This window comes from Cuculus canorus, chromosome 2 (genome assembly GCF_017976375.1).
Source record: "Cuculus canorus isolate bCucCan1 chromosome 2, bCucCan1.pri, whole genome shotgun sequence".
Classification (NCBI taxonomy): domain Eukaryota; kingdom Metazoa; phylum Chordata; class Aves; order Cuculiformes; family Cuculidae; genus Cuculus; species Cuculus canorus.
Genome location: NC_071402.1, coordinates 132285553 through 132307562, shown reverse-complemented (window position 1 = coordinate 132307562; position 22010 = coordinate 132285553). Strand labels below are relative to the sequence as shown.

Here is a 22010-nt window from a genome sequence, read left to right as displayed (position 1 = left end):
ATATGACCATGCCCTCACTCTTTTTTCACTTTGTGAAACACTTTGTTTGTAATGTTCTCCATGGTATTCCCTCCTCATGGATAGTTCCGTAGTTAGACTTACACTGAGTTAAATGAGGTAAAAATTTAGTCTTATGATCTGTGTTAGCGAGCTTTTGTATATGGTTTCACTTAAGTACACAGCTGTCTTGCAACAGGTGCATAAGCAGATCTTGTCTTTTTTTTCCCCTTTTTTCCCCAGTTGTTTGTTGTTGTGTTGGTGGTTGTTTTATTTTTTTCCTTTCCAGTGTTACACAGACTTTACTGTTGCTGATACTGTAAAAATCTGGTCCTGCTGTCATTAAAAGCACAGCAGAGCTTAAAATGACATTTCAGAAAGCTTTTTTTGACATACCATGTTGTCTGTCTTCATAAAATACATTATTTAAATGTTCTAAATTGATTTTAGTTTTCTGGAATAAATTGTACATGCCCCTACATGTCTCTCTTAGTTTTTATTTTTCCTGATAGCAAAACCAATTTCAGTTTGTGTTGGGAATAAAGAGATAACAAGGGTATTTATAACACTGAACTTTGACCACTGGATGCAGATATTAGCAATAACCTTTGGAGGCATCTGCTTTTCTCTGTTGAATATACATTGAGCTCAGCTTCTCAGTTTATAGCTGAGATGTACTTCAAAGATATAAACACAGCATGTAAAATAAATCTTTTTTCCTTCATGTTTTCTACATCCCCTTATAAAGGGGAAACAATGAAAGTAGAAGAAAATACTGTGGTATTTTAAACTAAATAACAGGTCAGTTAGGATTTGTATTGAATAATTTTGACCTTGTAGAAGCAGTTATGTTTTTTAAATACTTTGAGGGTTCAAATCCTCAGTTTCTGGCCTATCTTAGGTTCAACAGTGTCTGTGCATCCCCTTTATAAAGCTGTTGTATGTTGAAACAAATTTTACTTCTCAGTTCTGTTTTACTAATAATGCTGCTATATGGAAAGAATGTTTCTAAAGACAACTCAGTTGTCTAATAGTGATGAAATATGGGAATTTTGCAAATTTTATCTTAGCCTTTTTGTTCCTGTGTTCTGTAAGACATTTTAAGTATTTTATATGTAATCTTCCATATAACTATAATAGAAACTGCAGCTGACATTTAAAAAATTGCTTGGATTTCTTCTTGTAAAATAGTAGTATGATTTTTGTTAATGTGGAAGTGTTTTTTTCTGTGACACTGGTTTGCTGTGCGGAAGCTCATACAGGCTTTGGTGATTGTGAGTGTAAACACAATAATATGTTGTTATTATTGTATTATTGTTGTTATTGATTTTTTACCTGCTAGATGGTGTGACTTGTGGCTAGTGTGAATAAATATTAGTTTATTCTCCCGGATGAATAGAGGTAATGTACTAGAAAAATTAAAATCTGAACATGTGAAAATTCCTGTGCTATCATTTATTTACAAATTTGAATTCTCAAGGGTGATGGGGCACTACGGTAGCTTTTAGGGGCAGACAATGTCCGTTATATTTTCTTGACCTGCCAGCAGAGAGTGGCTACAATCCTTTAACTCACCATTGGTCTCCATTCTTTTACCACCTTTTCAAAAGAACTTTTTCATATGTGTCAGTGCTGGAAATTACAGAAACCAAACCCATTCAGTTTCTCTTCATAATCAAGTTGGAATAATTTCTCTGTTTCTATGTGAAAGGTGAATCATTACAATAATGAGGTGTTTAATTTCTCAGGAGAAACCTTTTCACATTAACCTCTCGGTTCCACAAGCATAAATGTGAATTTATGAAATTTTGTTTCTCAAAATGCTATTAGCAAATAATAGGAATTCTGTCCTTGTTTCAGTATCGAGTTTTTTGTCGTCTTTAATCAACATCTGTCATCCTTGCTCCAAGCAAAATGGATGGTAAAGTAACAAGGAAGATTATTCTTCTTTGATTACCCAATTTGTCTTAATTACAAGCTTCTAAAACATGTGCAGCTAAACAAATGAGCAGAAGAATATTTAAAGCTGATATTAAAAGCAGCTGAATTTGCTCCGACTGTGAACTTGACTGACTTGGGTATGGTTTTTAATAAAGATTCAGGTCTGAGTTCGCATATAGGTTATTGAAGAAATGAGGTGCTTGTGTGCCAATCACACTGAAATGGCAGTTTAAATCTGTAATACTGTAATACTTGGGTGACATGTACTAAAACATTTTGAGAAGGTCAGTATGAAGCAAGCAGCCAGCTGTAGGGTTTATCATAGATAAACTCCTACAGAGTGCAGCAGCATTTAATACACCAGTGGAGCATGAAAAAACTGTGCGAATTAAATTGAGAAGCAGCTCCTTGTAGAAGATGTGTATCTTTATATTGAACTTCAGAGGGTGCATTTAGGAGACCATATTAAAACTTACTATCAAAGATCTCCAGCCACAACCTTGGATTTTTGTTAAAAATACTAATTCTCGAGATATGTAACTTCTTTTTATACAAATTTGTTCTATATAACACATCTTAAATCAATGCAAGAGCATAGAAAAGAAGCCCTGTAGAATTAAGAAAATTTTTATTTACGAACAAGCAGTTTTCTTATCTCAAGGTTACAGATCTTGTTCTATGTATGGTATTTTGCTTTTAAGAAAGGAAATTGTTTTGATTCGTTTTGAGACTGGAGTGTGCTCATTTAAATGAGGTATTTATTTTTGTTAATGTATAATATTTATCAAAATACACATTTATGCACACACATGCTTTTTTGTTGAAGAGTATTTCATAAAGGTATGGTAGTGATTTAGGCTAAACTAGAGTATGGAAGGGCAAAGATGGTACCAGATGCTCCATTGCTTTCCCGAAGGACTATCTCGTGATTCTATTACTTTTGTGGGGTGGCGGACAGAAGATGCATTTTTTCATATAGTAATGGAAAGACTCTTATGTTTTGCATATAACATCGTATTAAGTTAGGGGGTCGTGCTGGTATGCTGGAGTGTTTAGTCTGTGATACAGACAGTGAGGAGGTTTACTCCCTATCTGAGCAGCAAGAACTTTGGTAGAACAGTTGAGTATCTCAGCTTGTTCTCTGGCAGCTGTCATGCTGTCATATTTGTACCATGTTATTAAAAGACAAAGTTGTAAATGTTTTTTAAACTTAATTCTTTGACTCTTCTAGTAGTTACCACGCTGTGACCAAATCGTTTTGTGGATGTGGAGAACCCTAGTAAAGTCTGTAAAGACAAAGCAGTGCAGTTGTTGCATATAAGTGTGTATTGGAGATATACGTTCTTCTCCTTGTTTTATGTTTTTCTTGTTTTAAAAGGAATTTACCACTTAACATCTCAAGCCCGAGTGATACAACAATAGGGTAAAAACTTGTTTTGAAATACACAGGTGAGAAGGCTTGTGACAGATATGACACTGAATCAGACAGTGTTGTGACTTATTAGATTTGCTGAGAAATTTTTTCTGCAGTGAGGTGAGTTCAGGGCTTCTAAGCAATTTCTTACTCTTACTGGGATTTTTCTGTTAACCAGTTACGATGCGAACTATTTTTGGTGAAAACACTAAGTAAACAGTTGTCCACCAATTTGGTACGTTGCAAGAACATTGTTTTCTTTTGTAGAGACTTAATTATATAGGTATTTTTGAGCTTGCTACTGAACCTTTCATATTTTGCTTTTTTGAATTTCTGTTTGGATATATGAGTTGTATATGATTAACATGAAACTTAATAATTCTGAATGTGATAAATTCCAGTATTGGAGGTCTAAGGACCACTGATGAGAAACGTGCTGATGTGGGAAGTCAGGGTTACATGCAGCCCCTAGTAGTATAACCATCTGCTTTAGTATTTCTCTCATCCCTAGGCAGCCAGTTAATAAGAGGTTAATAACACACTAAGTGCAGGTAAAACCAAGATCTTATTGAGCTGCTCTCAATTGAATTTTTTTTTTATTTATTGACAAACGAAAGAAGAGTGAGAAGAGATAGGCTAAAGTAATAGAAGATTGGGGAGGGGGAAAAAAGGGTACAGCAGCATGGATGCAGGTTTGTGTAGGTGGTATAAGGTTTGTGCTGAATCAACCATACTTGGGGAGATTAGAACATTGTTGTATATAGGTAATAAAAGAAACAAGGGAAGAAGTGTTTCTGGCATCATTGTGAATCTTGTTGAATACAGGTCATAGAAGAGGACCTATTAGAGTAGAAGTTTAAGTCTTCACTGGTGATATAGTTACTGTTAAATGTTAATGACTGGAAAGATCATAAAGTGCTGAGTTAACATACTTGCTAAGAGTCAAACACAGGATATTTCAACTCAATTATGTCTGAAGTCTCTGTGAGATTGTAGGTTGAAAGTGGTAGCTACACACCTCTGCAATTATAAGGATGCCTTGAATATTTTAAGATCACGGGAAGTAGCAATCTTGATCTTGTGTCTGTGACAGTTTGTTCCCAGTAAGAATTTAGTAAGGAGTAGCAGATATTTTCTGGAATTTTGATAAAACTCAAAGATTATTTTGGAGAGCAGCACTTCAGTTTTTAGAGTAGTGTGTGTCGGTTGATTGGAGTCTTGCATGCTGTGTAGAATTGATTTTGAGTTTGACACTAACTGATGGTTTGTGACAAGAGTTGGATCCTTTATAAAGTGTTCATTACATAAGAAGAAAATGTATCATCTGCTGTAGGGCTGTGTTTTGGTAACTGTGAGTTTAAGGAGATTATGAAGACGTCTGCCAAAGGCAGACTTGAAGTTGAAGCCTTTACTGTTGCCTTGTGTTTAATTGCTAGACATTGAGATCCAGATTCATGCTGTTTCATTTTATGCCCCTCAGGACAGAAGATTTAGACTTATTACCCTTCCACTTTGTTTATGTCCAGTGGAGAAGAGTGCAGCTAAGTAATAGTCCATTCATCTGAGTTTCACATAGGCATTTCAGTAATATAACACAGCTCTGTTTATAGCTAAATGCAGCTTCTATCCATGTCGCTTTAAACTAGTCAGTTTTGGTGATAATTACAGGTCTAACTGTAACACTGCGAAGTCTGACTTATACTGTGTTGTAGGCACTTCATAGCTCTCTGCCTTAGACTTCAGTGTTGCTGTGACTACCCGTATAATTTTGTTCCTTCCCTTCTCACCCTCTGCCCCATGATAAAAGTATCAGTCTACCTTAGCTTTATATTTAATGTAAGAATCTTCATATACGTTTCATGTTGCATAAAACGTGGTGTGGTGCCTGATGTAACAGCCATCAGAACAGAAAGGTGGTGGTAGCTCAGCCCTTGCTCCAGACAGGCAGAGCAACCCCATTGGCTTTGAAAAGCCATTGTCTGAGGTTCAGCGTGTGAGCTGTTGAATTCCAAATACGCATTCTCTGACTGCCTCCAGTGTACTTTCATTCAAATAGATTTCTTACCGCATCTGTAACATATACAAGACATTTTGAAATCTGCAAATGGTGAGTATAGTATGGGAACAAAATGTTAATAACAGTAACCTAATTTCATCTGCTGTTCTAGGTGGGTACATATTGTTTGTGCCCTCTATGTTCCAGGAGTGGCATTTGGAGATATTGACAAACTGCGACCAGTAACACTTACAGAAATGAATTATTCCAAGTACGGTGCCAAGGTAAGTTCAGAAGAGACATACTCCTGATTAGTATTTTATGTTTTTATGTAAAGTAGAATAACATGCATCTTCCCAATTTTATTTTTCTTATTTATAGCAATTGTAATGAGGTTCAGGACTGACTGAAAATTAGATTGTTTGTTCATGATTGTTACACCACTGGTCTTCCCTCCCTCTTTCATTCTATTTCCCTTATCACAGTTGTCCGTGATTTCTGTCACTTCCCCCCCTCCAGTTTCCCTTATATTTTATGCAGCTACTAATTACTTTCTTTTAAAGTCAGTTAGTGGCAAATTGCCAAAATGTGGATGGAAAGTGAAGAGGATTTATGGGATGTGAAATGAAGAAATGGAAGGTTAGTTTGATTAAGTAAGTGACAGATGTACATTCAGTAAGAAGTACTTTAGAGACTATATAATTATAAGCTAGACTGCATGCAAAAAAGTTGCTGCAAAGCAATATTTAAAAAAACCCGCAACAACGTGGGACCCTCAACTTGAACAGAAAAATAGCTCTAAAATTAAGATGCTGTTAGGTGTAAATGTTTTCAATCCAGATCAAAAGTGCTTGTACACAAACCATACAGAAAACCAGTGCAATGGCCAGAGGACAGCACTCAGTAATTTGCTAAGTACTCTTTATGTAGGTAATGGGGACAGTGTTGAGGAGCCGTATCTATGAGGCTAATGTAAGGAAAGGCGGTTGCAGTCCTGCTGCTCTAGTGCTTCATTCATTCATGCACAGTCAGTTTTATTTCCTGGAATGCCAGTTTGTCAAGATGTCTACTGAATGAAAATATATAGTACATTTTTACAAATACATGTGTTATATAAAATTAAAACACTTTAGATTGCCCGTCTGTAACATACCTGTATCAGGAGTATGTTCATCATGGGCCTGCAGAGGCATATAGCATCGTTTATAAATGTTTGTTTAAAAAAAGTCAGAGCAAGCTCCCATAGCCCTACAACCTGTTGTTGCAACGCATTATACATTTTACTTATTAATATGACTGATGTATAGGAGCAGAGCTAAGACTTTGGGCATTTTTTATTCCTGTGAGTGAGTTGAAAGGGAGCTGCAGAGGTGAAGACTCATTACTCACAGTAAACGAACACTGTTTGCTGTATCAAGTATGAAAGTTGCAGCTCACTTAGCAAAATTTTCCCTTGCAAAACTAACTTAATATAATATTCTTTTTCACTTCATTTCTTGTCTGTTATGTATTGGTGTGGCACAGCTAAACAGTGCTCTTTTATAGTGCATGTGGTGTTTTGAGATTCTTCACTCACTGAGTTTTCTTTGCAATTCCTTTCTGTTGTTGTTGAACTTTTTTCATGGAAATGTTTTCTGTAAGCGACACACAGCTTTGCTGTGTATTCAGAGTATGAGAGATTAAGAAATGCATGCCTATCTAATTTTAGATCATCTTTATGCTCTGGATAGCAGCATTGGTTAGCAGCCCATGTTCCTGTTTCCACTTGCTTGTTCCTGCTTATATGCTCATTGCTGTAGTTTGCTAGCACAGCTGTTTGGTATGAATTTGTTTTGAAACAGACTGAGGAGTTGATCTGGCCGAAGAAATAAGTTTGTTTCTCTTTCCAGGCCACATTAGTGGATGTTGGTTTGCTGTGTTGCAAAGGGCTGTGTTTAGAATGCATGTTGCTGAAGTGCTAGGGCAGCTTAAGTGAATCACAACTTTGCTTACTGCTTATGATTCTTCTGTATTTCTTTCTGTGTTGTCACACATTTGCTCCCCAGTTCTTGCTTATCAAGGGACACCCATGTAATTATCTATGGGTTTCAGTCATCCAGAGCACTGCTTTTTTTTGTTGTTGTTGTTTGTCCTCTGAAGTTGTTGAATAATTGAACATTTACTGAGCAGTAATGTTGTTTTATGATACCATACTTAAATAATTGTTTATGCGTTAACTGCTAGGGTGGTATTGAGTTGTTACTTCTGAAGGGAAATACAAGACCTGGAAATTCATATAAAAAATAATCCAACATGCTGCTTAGGTTGTTTTAGCACATTTCCATTGCTTGTTGAAAATAAAATCAATAGTGGGAGTGGGGAAGGGGTGAAGTTTTAAGTAGCGTCAGCTGTCAGTTACGTACTTGAATTCTGTAGCACAAAGGAGTAAAACTACCTATTTGTTTTTTATATGTAAGAAATTATCATTTCTTAGGCACTTGAAATATTTACTGTGGCATTTTTCACCCCTCTTTATAAAGGAATGCAGTTTTTGCGAAGATCCTCGTTTTGCCAGAACCGGTGTATGCATCAGTTGTGATGCTGGGATGTGCAGAGCTTATTTCCATGTGACCTGTGCTCAGAAGGAAGGCCTCCTCTCAGAAGCAGCAGCAGAAGAGGTAGCTAAGGAGAGACTAGAATAAAAGAATTATATTGAAATCTTGTGAAGACAACCAGAAATTGTGCCTTTTCTGCTCACTAACTCTGAGTAAAGTTTTTGTAGATTGGTAACAAGTCATAGGCCAAGTAAAGGAAGTGTCCAGGAGGGGCACTTTGTTCTCCAAATTTCCAACTTTGAGCACCTTTTCAAGTGGCCTGGGGAAAGGGTTAGAGGCTGTTAACACTCAAGTTGGCTTAATAGGATATCAGTCAGAGTAGACTTGAATTCTAACTCTAAAACTTGAACATCAGCTAGGTTGAAATACTTACCTAGCTGTTTATATAGTATAGTAATCTGTTTCATAACAAATAGGACTGTCTTTAGAAAATTACAGTTCTAATGCCATTTTTTCCTGCATATTTTCTTCAAAGTGCAGTACAGTTATATGACTTTCCTTGTGGTAAATCAGAATGAGGAATCAGAATGAAGAGCAAACACTTATAATGTACTAATAACTTTTTAATATCTATTCTTACCATTTTTTTCCTGTAATATGATTAAAGCAATTTAGATTTGAAGCTACTTCCAAATTAATTTTTACCCTATGAGTACTTTTGGGTTGCCAAATTCCATCCTGATATGTATCATTTGGATTAAGCCTGTCATGCTCATAGCTGCACAATTTAATTTCTTATTGCTTAAGGAAATACCCGAGGTAACACACAAACAAGCATGACTTGCACTGCTAATGTTGACACTTTTCTTTCTGAAAATAGCAGGCCAGTAAGTGATTCTTAAAGGAATCAAAAAAATACTTTCTTCTCTGAGACTGATAAATACAAAGATAGTACGATTACCTCATTATTGTCGTCCTGAATAAATTGTGTGATGTTGATTCTTCAAACACTCTGTGAATTTCTTCTGGGCATATACAATTACTTTCTCTTCCACCTTAAAATTTTCTTGCGCGTGTTCTGTAACCAAAATATTTTTAATGAAAGACTCACAGAATCTAATTTTAGGGTGCTGCTGATTTTTTGAATTAAGGTGCCAGGCTCTCTGAAAATCTAAATCTAAATAAAATATGTTTGTAAGGAAGGCCTGTGTAGATTTTATTGGTTTGTGTTTTGTAGGTGGAATAAAGGAAAATTTCATAGGTGAATTATTTATTAATAGTTTTATTGCTTTATGAAGGAAGACTGCTTTACGTTCTTATTCTGTAGATCTATGATAATATTTTTTCACTTTTGAGGGTATACTGAAATATTCTTCTCAGACATACATCCTCATGGCTCAGGTACTTGTAGTCTGCTTGCAAGGTTTGCAAGTGCTAAAAGTTGCTATAAACTTACAGCCATGACAATGTGCAAACATGATGAAGCGAAGAATGAAAAATGAAAAAAAAAATCATCTGAGATATGATAAATCATGGGGGAGTATAGCCACCAAAAAAAATTTGGAAAATCATTTGAGAAAACCTAATAGATTGCCTTTTGTGTAGGGAATTGTTGATCCCTTGTAAGATATAATGCAAAAGATGACACAGTGAAGCAACAAAGTTAACGATGCTTGTTATGTGTTAAATGGATTTGTACTTAAGGATTTCTTCTGCTCTGTCTTTTGGAAATGAGAAAATGAGGAGTGAACAGTAGAGGGTAAAATAGTTAATGTATTTTAAAATATTCGGGGTCATGCAACGAAAACAGTGGAAAAACACTTTATAAGGTAAATTAATGTAAAAAAATATGTATTTCAACATGTGAACTGATTACCAGAATGTCTGTGCTTTTCAGAGCTTTGTGGCATTGTATGTCTTACTGTATTTTCATTCCCTCCCTTTTATTTTCTCTGAAACAGGATATAGCTGACCCTTTTTTTGCTTATTGTAAACAGCATGCAGACAGGTTAGACAGAAAATGGAAGCGGAAGAACTATTTGGCATTACAATCTTACTGTAAAATGTCCTTGCAGGAAAGAGAAAAACAGCTCTCACCAGAAGCTCAGGTATTGTATTCTTCACACAAATGCATCTGTATTAATCATCCATGATAAACAGGAAAGAAAGAAAGAAAGAGGATGGGAAATTGTTATTATAATAGGAAATGACATGAGGAAGATATTGCTAGTGCATGGTCATTTAACAGAGCAGTGAATTATTTTCAGATCTTGGTCTGTAAGAACAATTCTCAATTAATTATCAAATGGAGATATCATCTGCATTGAGAAGTATTATTTTATTTAGTTTTGTGGCAAAAAGCTGGTAATTGCATTTTCATTATAATTCATAGAGACTTATTTTTTTTTTGAACATTTCCTTCAAGATTCTTAACAAAAAGAGGCAGACAAGGAATTAGGTATATTTCTACATCAAAGTTCAGTAAAAATGCACTATCTTCCCTTAGTAATATCTTAAATATGGCAGAAGTGTTTAGCTTACCTGAAGTTTTTTATTATTAGATTCCTTTTCACTTTTTGGAAGCCTAAGTAGAATTCTATATACTGTATTTTTTCATAGTAAGCATTTTGTAGGGAAAAAAAAAAAAAGATATCTGTAGGTACAGAAACTGATTTTGTGCTGCTGAATGGGAGTTGCCTGAAAATCTTAGGCAACGATTGTATACCTGTCCTGTAGGAGATCCCTGTAAAACTGTTAGTTTCTGTATTAGCCCAACCAATAAATGTTGATATAAATATTTTAATCCTTCTGATGGAATCCGTTGCTGTGTTTTAAAGTGTGTACTTTTTTTTTTCTATTCTGAGGATCTTATAGCTTATTTTGCTTTCACTGCTTAGGCTGAACTGCATTCTGTTGAAAAACCACACCTGCGCAGAAAAGTAGCTCATCTGAATTAGTCCTGCCTCTGATGTGTTGCAGAAAGTAGAGGATGCTGTAAATAATGCAAGGCAGTTATTGGAGAGAAATAACATTTTTTTTTTCTGAAGGGAGAACTGTAATGTAGTGATCAGAGAACTGTAATGTAGTGATCATCAAAACTTTTTATTTATCACAAATCACAAATTTGTTTTATTTATAACAAATCACATCTTTCTAGTTCTTCATATCTTTGAATAGGAGAAGGTAATATTAATTTAAAATGGTCTGTGCATTTGAGAATGGATATGAGCAAACTCTTATCACAGAAGAATTTTGAATAGATTATTTCTATGGGGTATGTATTGAGCTTTGTGTAGTTTGATTTAAAGCGTTAGATAATTCTTGCTAAATACACTCAACTCTCAATTGTGTGAAATGCACTGATGTAGTGGAGAAATCACAGTAATATGAAGTATATATGTACAGTAAGTGCTGGTTGTGTGAAATCAGTTTGGGTTGAACAGGGCTTGTTAGCTCTGTTTTCAGGTGTTTGTCATGCGGTGCCGGTAACGCTGACCAGTTTTGGGTTTTTTTAATTATTTGGATTACGTGTGTAGAAACTGAAAGAATGAATGATGAGAACTGCAAGTGGAGTTACTTGACATGATGTCACAGGCATCTTAATACAAATGTGATAACTTACATACGTTTTGTTAAACCACTTGATTTCACTACTGATGGCTCTGATGTTGGAGTTTGCAGTCGTGTTGTTTGCGTGCCCGAGTTTACATGGATGGAGGCAGAGCAGATGCTTGAAAAATATATTTCCACATCCAGCTGTATATATTGGGATCTTATGAAGTAACTGTTTGGCTAGTTTCTGTGTATTCTTAGAAATGCAGTACTGTATGGGTTGCTTAGTGCGTACTAGAAATGTCTCACTGGGGAGTCGACTCAAAATATGTATAAATTCACCCATACCTTATCACATGTTGTCTGCATGAGGAAGTTAAAATCTTACCCGTAAATTCAGCCATCTTTGTTAAATTAGGATTTTGTCTGAGAAATAAGAATCTTGAGACAGCTTAGTCTGGACTACTATACAAGAAGGGAATATATATGTGTGTGCGCATATATGCATATATATATATGCATATGAGTGTGTATATACATGTATGCATATAAAAACTCAATTCATGGGGAGTTTGTAGACTTAAAAAAAAGGTTTAAAAACATTGAGCTAATATAAATAAATATGCAGTTGTATAAATAATTTATCAGGTATTGTGAAAGTGGACTTTTGAGGCATACCCTTAAAGGAGAAAAAACAACTATTTGGTGCTTTGTAGCCTGGGTAAGAATAACTGAGCCAATGGTCTGACAAGTGCCTGTGGACCATGAAAGTAAATTCTTTGAAAGAATATAATATATAAAATTGTCCAGGACTGTTATGGCTTGTTGGAACATGTTCTACATTGAAATGCTCTTATTGATAAAGGAAATGTACATTCCTTCAGTAAAGCGTATACTTGAGTTCAGGGTTCCATTTAGACATCAGTCATTTTAATCTGTCAGTTGTTTCTGGAATAAAGCTCCAAGTACACCACAAGGTTTTCAGAACTGAGCATCTGATCAGTGGAGAAGTGTTTTAGCTGAGGAAGCTTGTTGCTGCAGGGCCAAGAAAAAAAGCTGTTGAGGTCAGAGCTGACCTGCAAGCCACATTTGCCATGTTTCTTGGTCATCAATATTAAAGCCCTAATAAGGTAATGTGTTTTCAACTCTGTAATATTGTTTTCAGTGATGCTATTTGTAATCACAGATGTTTCTTAACGATAGTGTGTGCGTGCACACTGTTTTGCTTTTGTCTCAGGAGTATCTTGTAGCATATGGTGGGGTGGTTGGATTAGTTTAATTTCTTTTTTCTGCAGACAAGTAAACAACCTCTAACTGTTAGGCAGCTGCAGTTTTGCCTCTGAAGGTTTGTACATCGATGTCATTTTCTGCTAGAATTGCCACTACATAGAGTGTCTGCAAGACAGTGTTTTCCATGTCTCAGTAACCACTTGATCACTTGGGGTTGATCTCCCAGATGGTCACAAATATACAGATGTCATCAGCAGTGTATATTGTGATCTTCCCTTGCCTACCTCAGTTCTGTTTGAGTTGTGGTTTTGGCACATTGTAATCAGCTAGTTTAACGTTTAGAAGGAAGTGTGGCATTGAGAAGGAAGTTCCTATGGAAGTGTCAAATATGGCGAAATGCTAATCATCAACTGGTATTGCTCATGTGGATACCCTTTTAAAGTGTATCTAAATGTATTTTGGAAAAGTCAGTCAAGGCTTTTCTCAGTAGAGTTTTCACAATCCCATCAAACTATTATTATTAGAAGGGATTGTCTGAAAGCCAGCAGTCATTTGTGTTACTTTCATTGGTGGGGAAATCTCATCAAGAAAGCTGGGAATACCTCTAAAACTTACTGAAAGGATAATGCTATTTCTGTATGCATTTTGAAGTAAAATCAAATGTCTGAATCAGTGGCTGTGCCTTGAGTTGTAGAGTTTTGGGATGAAAATAGCATTGATTAGGTTGTGCAGCTTGTGAAATGCAAATAAATTGTGGATGTGTTCCAAAAGATTATAACGCAAATCCAATTTTAAATTGTTCCCTTGTGTTTTAAATTTAAGGAATTCTTTATTGCAGGCTCGAATCAATGCCAGACTACAGCAGTATCGTGCCAAGGCAGAGCTGGCCCGCACCACCAGGCCTCAGGCCTGGGTTCCCAGGGAGAAGCTACCACGACCACTTACCAGCAGTGCTTCAGCCATACGTAAGCTTATGCGCAAAGCTGAGTTAATGGGAATTAGTACAGACATTTTTCCAGTGGATACTTCAGATACTAGTTCCAGTGTTGATGGAAGAAGAAAACATAAACAACCAGCTCTCACTGCTGATTTTGTGAATTATTACCTTGGTAAGAATGAAAAATGCATATTTTTCTCAATGAAAAATTATCGCTTTGCTCTCTCTGAACTCTCCTAAGTCATTGTTTTTTTTATTTTACTTGTATTTCTTTCTTGTTAATAGATAAATATGAGTTACGACTCCACTTTATATCAGATATATTATTGCTTGGTATCTATTTACACAGAAGGTTGGTGTTTTTTACAAAAAAAGACATTTCAGAAGTGAAGAAAATCTTTCAAATAAAAACCAGACACTGTCTTTGCTGAGAAGGGCGTGGAAGTTTAAGTACCTTTTGTTGTCAGCTTTTTTTCTTAGGTTTTTGTTCTCTTTCTATGTGCGATGAGGTGATTTTGTCTCTGGGACTGTTCACTAGGTGACTGACTAAAGCTCAACATGTAAATGATTATACTAGTTATGCAGCAGAAACTAAATGTTGTGACTATTCATTCTACTCAGCCTGTGTAATAAACCTTTAGGCTATAGTTGTGTGGGTTTGTGGTGTTACGGTTTTATGCTTTTCACTGCTTCACTTTTTTCAGTGCATAAAACTTAAAAATATAGCCAATGGTAAGAAATAATGCAATTTTCTTTTAGAGAGAAATATGCGTATGATTCAAATCCAGGAGAATATGGCTGAACAGAAGAATATCAAGGATAAATTAGAAAATGAGCAAGAAAAGCTTCATGTGGAGTACAATAAGGTGAAGAAAAAGGGATATTAAACAGTTGTACTGTTTAATTCTATTTTTCATTCTTTTTATATATTTTGTTTAACAGTTTGAGACAACAGAGTTTGAATCCTTTCTCTCTGCATTTTGTTTTGTTTGTGTGTGGGTTCTTTTTGAACCTACTTGGTTCTCTGCTTGGAACTGTACTTGATGATTGGGATTGCTGGAGTGGCATTTGTTTGTTTACCAATTTGTTTATTTACCAATTTGTTTATTTGTTTGGGTTTTTAATTAATTTATGTGTACTCCAACTCTAGTTGCGTTCATCCTAGATTTAATAACGTGGCTAATTTTGCAGGCTGAAATAATCGGTATTGATATGTACTTAGTGTCCTCAGTGTGTCTTGTTAGAATGTAACAAATATGAGGCCTATAATGATTGCAGAATCCCCCACCATGTTGCTAATGTAATTTTTTTTTGTTAACTCGTCGTCATGGTTAAAAAAACATTGTGTTCTAACTACATTTTTACTAAACAATAATTCATTTATTTTTAATTTCTAAATATTTTTAAGCGGAATATAGTATGCTGTATCTTTTGTGACAGATAACATGCTGTAATTCCTGCTGAATTCAGCAACCTATTAAGCGATGGTTAGTGATTAGTAGTGATTGCTATTAATAGTATTGCTATTAATTCTTGAACTGTTGGGTGTGTGTTTTAAATGAGAACATATGGAACTGAAGCAGCAGGTCCTTGTGAACTGCCCAGAGGTGATAAAGAGGAAAGAGATGGTGTGTGGGGCTTTCAACCAAATTAATGGGTTATATATGCTATGTGGTAATGAACAGTTACTTTTATAAGAAAATAAAACTTTTTTTCTTTTTCCATCCTTTCATAGATTGTATCTCTGTGAGAGAGAATGGATCTTCTTTGCTAATGCAATATAGAGTTTAAGTTATTTTATATAGTTTCTTGTTATAATCCTTCTGCTTAAGCAGTATGAACAAAACAAAGAAGATGTTGCTGTATTTTAGGTTTGCTTTCTAGTTTAGTTTATGAAACCTTATTTTCATGCTGAAATACTTTAGATCTTTACAAAACATCTGTCTGCCCAGATTTTCATCTTAAATCCATTAAATTGCTGTATGATGCATTGGCGTCAGCTATAGTGACATGAGTTCCTTTGTTTCTTAATCCCACAGTAATGTGCCCTGGATAGGTAAGAGGTTGAATAAATTTTATTAAATAACTCTAGATGGGTTTTCATTCTTATTGATTTTTTTTTTTTCCTTTAACTTTTCAGCTGTGTGAGTCCTTGGAAGAGCTACAAAATATGAATGGAAAGCTGCGAAATGAAGGGCAAGGCATTTGGGCTCTGCTGGGTAGAATCATTGGACAGGTTGGTTGTTTTTTTTCCTTCCTAGTTCATAGGCAGACCTGGTTCTCCAGGAATAGGCCTTCTTTTTTTTTTTTTTTTCATGTGTCACTTCTATGGCCAAAGGAATTGATTTGATCAGACCCAGGCGTTGCTCTGTGGATAGTGTTTACTGATTGAAATATCTAGATTTCTGCAGACTATCTGCTGGGAACCTGTAGCTTAATTTTGTTGTTGTACTAGCAATCTTGCAAAATTCTTTCATTCGTGATGAACCTTAACGTGAAGCATAAATTAATCCTACTAGTTTTGTCTCCTTATTATCTTTAGCTACTGTAGGCTTCAAACGATAGAGTAGCTCTTTATGGCTTTTATAGGATAGAAATCTTTAAAACTGCAGTGTGTATGTTACGGATTTAGGTGGAGAGGGTATTTTGGTCAAATGAATATAAATATTCAGGAGAAAAGATGATTTGGATTACTTCCTGTTGCCAGCAATTGTCTTTGTTTGCGTTGATACATAAAAAAGAGATGTGTAGATTCTTGTGTTTTGATAGATGTTTTATGTCAAAGGTATTAAATGGCAGTGGACATTTTAGATGTCAGAGAGAGACTGAAATAATTATATTCCAATTATAATTTTATTGATTGAAGAAACTGTTCATTGTGAAAATGCAGCTGTACAGTAGGGTCACAGGTTTGTCATGCCCTTTGGTAGTGCTGAGTTGGTGCTGCTGTTCAGAAAATGAAGCTTACACTTTCTTTAGGGAGTAGTAGTTTTTAAGGTATATTAGCTTTTTCTCTTTATTTATCTGCCTATCTCTTCTGCTTGTGAAGAAGGATTCTCACATAACTTAGCTTTTGAATCAAGGTTTTCCTTTTCCTTCCTTTTTAAGATGGCTTTGATTACTCAAGTATTCACAAATGTATTTGCTGGTCCAAATGTTACTTAAGTGAAAAAAAAAAAAGTTAAATAGGATTCATTTGCACAGCTTGCATGACATTTTTTTTCCAGTTGGTTGAACAGATGCAGACCCATGGGGCGCTGAGAAATGACTTTGATAGATGGTTGCTGTCTGAGAAGCTAGCATACTGCAGATTAATAGAAACCTGAAGAAGAATCTTGTCTGCTTTATGGAGGGCTTGGTCCAATAAGATAATTTTTCTAATTAACCTATCGAGCTCCAGTGTAGCACGGATGTTGGGGAAAATAAACTGCCTTAGTATTCTTCTGTCAGTTTGGTGAATTTGCCTTTGCTTGTTTCAGCTACCTAGACAAATGCATCCTTCCCCATCCCTCTATTTGAAGCCTGGAGAAAGAAAAATTAAAAGCGTTGTATTTTATTGAATTAAAAAAAATGAGTATAATATAACTTGGATAAAGTAGAATTTTGTAATATAAACATTGTAGTTGCATTTGTCTGCAAAATAGCTAACTAAGCAATTTCATACTCTTGATTTGAGTCTTGTTCTTCGTGCACTGAGAATGGATCAGCATTTTGTGAAAGTCTCAAGGCTCATGTATACTGCATTTGTTCAAATCCAATAGAAATTGAACATACCAGCAATTTTACGTGCTCCGAAGGAAAGGAAACCAAGTAAAAAGGAAGGAGGAACACAAAAGACATCTGCACTTCCAGCTATCCTTTATAGGCAAGTAATGAAGTCTTGACAGAATACGTATAATATCTATTAAGTTACAGTTTCACTGAAGCATTAAAAGAAAATTGTTTGCTTCGGTTTGGATTAACAAAATGCTTCAATGTTATGTATACATTTTACTTACTTCTGAAGGCTATGTTGGATAGTAGCCAGTTCTTCACCTTAGTGCACATAAGTAAGGTTTGGGGTTTTTTTTTCCTCTTTGGCAGCAGTGCTTTGAAGACAGATGTAACTCTTTACAGCTCAAACAGAAGGATTCTTTGTCTCTGTGATGTGAAATTTTTTAACTGGTCATTGAATGCAGTTGTGCTTGATGATTTTGTGAGCAGTGCTGCTGCTGTTTAGTCAGTGTTTAGGTGCGTAAAACACTTGTCATATAAGGATTTTTACTTTTTGCTCACGAGTTGTTGAATACTTTGGGATATCTTGTGTTTTAAATCTCTCTACTTCTATTTCTATTAATTCCTAAGAAAATAAAATGTATCCACTTAGTCTGTCATTGCTACACCTTTTCTTCTCTTCTGTAAGCTGTGAAGCTGCTGACTGGGTTTTAACTAAGCCTAACAGGGGAACCTATACTAGGATCCCAGAGCATGACTGTGCAAAATGTACATATCATCTTGGATCTTCTTCTCTTGCCATCAGTTAAGAAGTGACATGGTCTGTGGCTTATCTAGAGAGTAGCAGACAGGCCTTTAGCCAGAGCAAGTGGGCAGTATTCTGCCCAGCTAGCAGGCTGAATGAAGAAGATGGATTACATAAGCAAAAGTTAATTCCAGTACTGTGAGAGGTGGAAGTCTTGGGAACATGGCAGTGGGCTGATAATTTAGCAATTCAGTTGTATACGCAAACAAATAACAGCAGTCATGCTTTACAAGTTCTGTTTTGTTCAAATCCTGTCATTTAGTTCCTCCCATTTTCTAATGGAATCAATGAATGTCTAATCTTTTTGAAATACCTGTAATTTCAATTCCAGTAAAAAAATAAAAAATAAAAAGGGATTGTAATTCCATATGGATCGATACATTGCCCAACATAAGAGCAGCACAGACCTAGTTCAGGGTACTTTCATTATTAAAATAAGCTTATGATTATTAATACTGAAAATAGAAAATTATTCTGCTATTAAAGTGTTTGGATGGCACAGATAGTGTTTTTTCCATTTGCCACTGGTGCATTTTGTTGAAGTAGCAAGTGATTACTGACTGTTAGAAGTCCTGAAAAAAGTAGTTTGAAAGACATTTTATTGTTAAGCTAACTATATTAGGTGCTTTTATGCTTTACTGTGTATAGGTAGAAAGTCTTTTGAAAAGTAATTATGCAGTTAAATGATGCATTCAAACTGACTACGTTTGTGTTGAAACTGGGGATTGTGCTGGGATGTGTCATTTACTCTTTATGATTTTTAAATATAATTATAGTACTTTTCTATTACTTACATTTAAAGTTGTGGTATTTGCAAGAAGAACCATGATCAACACCTGCTGCTATTGTGTGATACTTGTAAACTCCATTACCATCTTGGTTGCCTGGATCCACCTCTCACAAGGATGCCAAGGAAGACCAAGAACAGTTACTGGTAAGAATGTCGTTGATTTGTTGTCTGGTGCTACCTCTGTGCTTAAGTAGGACATAAATGTGAATAGTCTTCCAAATTTTAAGTGTTTCAGACATTGCTGTAGTGCATTCTGAACTGATTTTTTTATTTTCAAATTATTAGCAGCAATATTTCAAGGTGAAAAAAAACCTGTAAAGAGTTTCTCCTTATTATCCACTGTATAGAAGTAGATTTATAGCTTTAATTTTCTTAGGTTTTGAGTTCATTTGTGATTATTAATTCTGCTATATAATAATGGTAGGGAACTATAGGCTGCCTTTAGGAAATGAAAGATTTGGTGATATGTAACTCTCTTTACAGATCTTTAGGAAAATACTTTTAAATACTTAAAAATGAACTTGTAAGAAAGTAGAGCAGTTTATTGCAGTATGTGAAATTGGTTTGGTTTATTTCTATCCTATGACTCAAATCTGCAATGACAGAAGCAGATGCCTAACTCTGCTTACTGCAGTTACGTTTCCATGAATTAAAATTATTTTTGTACTACTGGAGCAGAACAAAAGCTTAGTGATACAATGGAAAGCTGATAACATGGTAAAGGTGCTGATTTCCAAGCTGTCATAAAATTAGTGTGCTACAGTGTTGTGTTAGCATTCTGCATGTTTCTGCATTGCTCTGAAATGTGTTAGAAGAAGCTATTCAGAATCACTTTTTATCTGGTAAGAAGTTAGTGTACAGCATCTCTAAGGATCATCATCAGCTTGTCTGAACGTTTAAGTACCAAATCAGAATAGTATAAAAACTCCTAAAAATGTAATAGTATAAGAATACCTTCTAAAAGTACAGTAAAACTATTTTAATTATGTAAGTCATCTTTTTGAGTAGTTTTGACGATTGTGTGCAGAGCAAGATGGCTGGTATATGAAATCATAGAATGGTTTGAGTTGGAAAGGACCTTAAAGATCACGTAATTCCAACCCCCCTGCCATGGGCAGGGACACCTCCCATGAGATCAGGCTACTCAAGGCCCTATCCAACCTGGCCTTGAACACTTTGACGGAGGGGGCATCCACGACTTCCCTGGGCAACCTGTTCTAGTGCCTCACCACTCTCATAGTGAAGAAATGGGAGATCTCTTTTTTTTTTTCCTTACATTTTAACATAAAATTTGGATTTATCCTAGTAAATTTAGTTAGTAAATTAATAGTTTTCCTTTAAAAGCTGAAAAATCTCAGAAACTAGTATTTTTCTGAACTTTATTTTCATTTAATTGTTTAAGGTAGTCTCTGATTTTTTGAGCTTTCACTATTTTAAGGGCATTCTAAGCTCTCTATTTTATTTTTTTTTGTTGGCTTCTGCATTTGCACAGGAGATTCTTGATTTTTGTTCTGCTTTTTAAGCAAGTTGAAAAGGCTCCCTAAAAGCCATCAGTCCAAAAGATGTAAGACTACAATTCTTAGTAGGTGTTAAAGGCAGAATAGGTCAGGTTAGGTAGTAAAATGCTTTCATTTTCAAAGCTCTAACTTATCTTTGTTGTGAATTTCATGCTTCAGTTATATAGCAGATCACAAACTTAGCTTTTACTCCTAATTATCTAAGGCATATACTGGAGTGTGTGATTATAGCAGACAAATTGAGCTGTATTGATTGCATTCTTTTCATCATTGGACATGCCTTTATGTGTTCTTTTCAGGATCACTAGAGAGCATATAGAACGGACCCTTAATCTAAGTTTGAGTTCAGCAGGCTTCCCTCCCCTGCTGTTTTGAATACAATTTTAATCTTTTGATTAAGCTATGAAAAGAAGTGTGATTTTTTTTTTTTTTTTTAATATATACAGGGACCATGTACTTTTCAGATCTTTTTATGGGATATAACGGAATCTTATGCAAAAAGATAAAGTTAGAAAATGTCTATACTGGGAAACTCCTTGTTTCCTGTAATTTAGGAATTAACATAATAATGTTAGACAGGTTGAACAACTTCAAAGTGCTTACAAATGTTGACTTTAACCTTTTTTTAAAACAGTAAGTGGGAAACAAAAATAGTTTATTAATTTTTACTTTCTATTCCCTTATCACTAATAATTTACTCATAATTGCTAACCTGAGCCTTTGCAAAAGGTTTGATGATTAGTCATATACTTCTATCAATACATATTTATTTAAACGTTGAGTAGTTTAGAATGAGTTTATTCCATATGCTTCATATCTTATACTGTGTTTAAGGGTGCTAAATGATTCAGTTTGTGTGATGCTTCGTAGGTTAGTTAATAGTTATACTTCTTGTCTATTCCAGGCTTAGCATTTAATAGAAATTTAAATAACAGTATATAGAAGAGGACTTTGAAATTGTTTAACTAAATGCATTATTACATGTAATGGTAAGAAAAAATAGATCGTTTTAATATTTAAAAAACCCACCAAATATGACTAGTTATTTCGATGTCTCTAAGCACGAAAAGGAGGTAATGATATTGTAGTTTTAGTGAAATCGTAGTGAGAGTTCAGACCTGGTGAGCACCAGTACCTCACAACTTACTAGAAACTGGTTTCAAGCACTTAACACTAAAAATTTTCCCTGTTCAGAGACCTGGCAGTTTTCTTGAAGGTAACATTTATACATCTTCAATATTTTAGAAGAAAATTGTTTGCAGCATCGTAGGTTCAAAGCCTGTTCTCATTTCAAATGGCTTATTTTTGAGAGGAAGAGCATAACAAATATTTTACATGATGAAACATGAAAGCATTAATTTCTGTCTCTTTGATGTGGTACTTTCAAAGTAGACCACCAATTCTAATCATGGAGTAAAATGCTGCGGCATACATGTAAAAATTTGGAAATGTTCACTTTCTTAGAAATCCTATTAATTAAACACTAGAATATTCTTTTGAGTCATATGTGATCGTAAGAGTAAGTTTTCTCATTCTCTCTGACAACTTGTGTGCTTTTATGCTCTGGTCTGCTATGGAACTCT

The 22010-nt window shown here is 35.1% G+C and overlaps 1 protein-coding gene across 1 annotated transcript in view; it reads left to right on the top strand.

The window, feature by feature from the left end:
- PHF14 (PHD finger protein 14) overlaps positions 1 to 22010 on the top strand; it is a 158420-nt gene that overhangs the window by 25781 nt on the left and 110629 nt on the right. The window contains exons 6-13 of the mRNA XM_054060246.1: positions 5521 to 5632; positions 7868 to 8005; positions 9844 to 9990; positions 13503 to 13773; positions 14361 to 14467; positions 15742 to 15837; positions 17363 to 17466; positions 18923 to 19054. Of these exons, the coding sequence (XP_053916221.1) occupies positions 5521 to 5632; positions 7868 to 8005; positions 9844 to 9990; positions 13503 to 13773; positions 14361 to 14467; positions 15742 to 15837; positions 17363 to 17466; positions 18923 to 19054 (1107 nt within the window). The remainder of the gene's footprint in view (positions 1 to 5520; positions 5633 to 7867; positions 8006 to 9843; positions 9991 to 13502; positions 13774 to 14360; positions 14468 to 15741; positions 15838 to 17362; positions 17467 to 18922; positions 19055 to 22010) is intronic.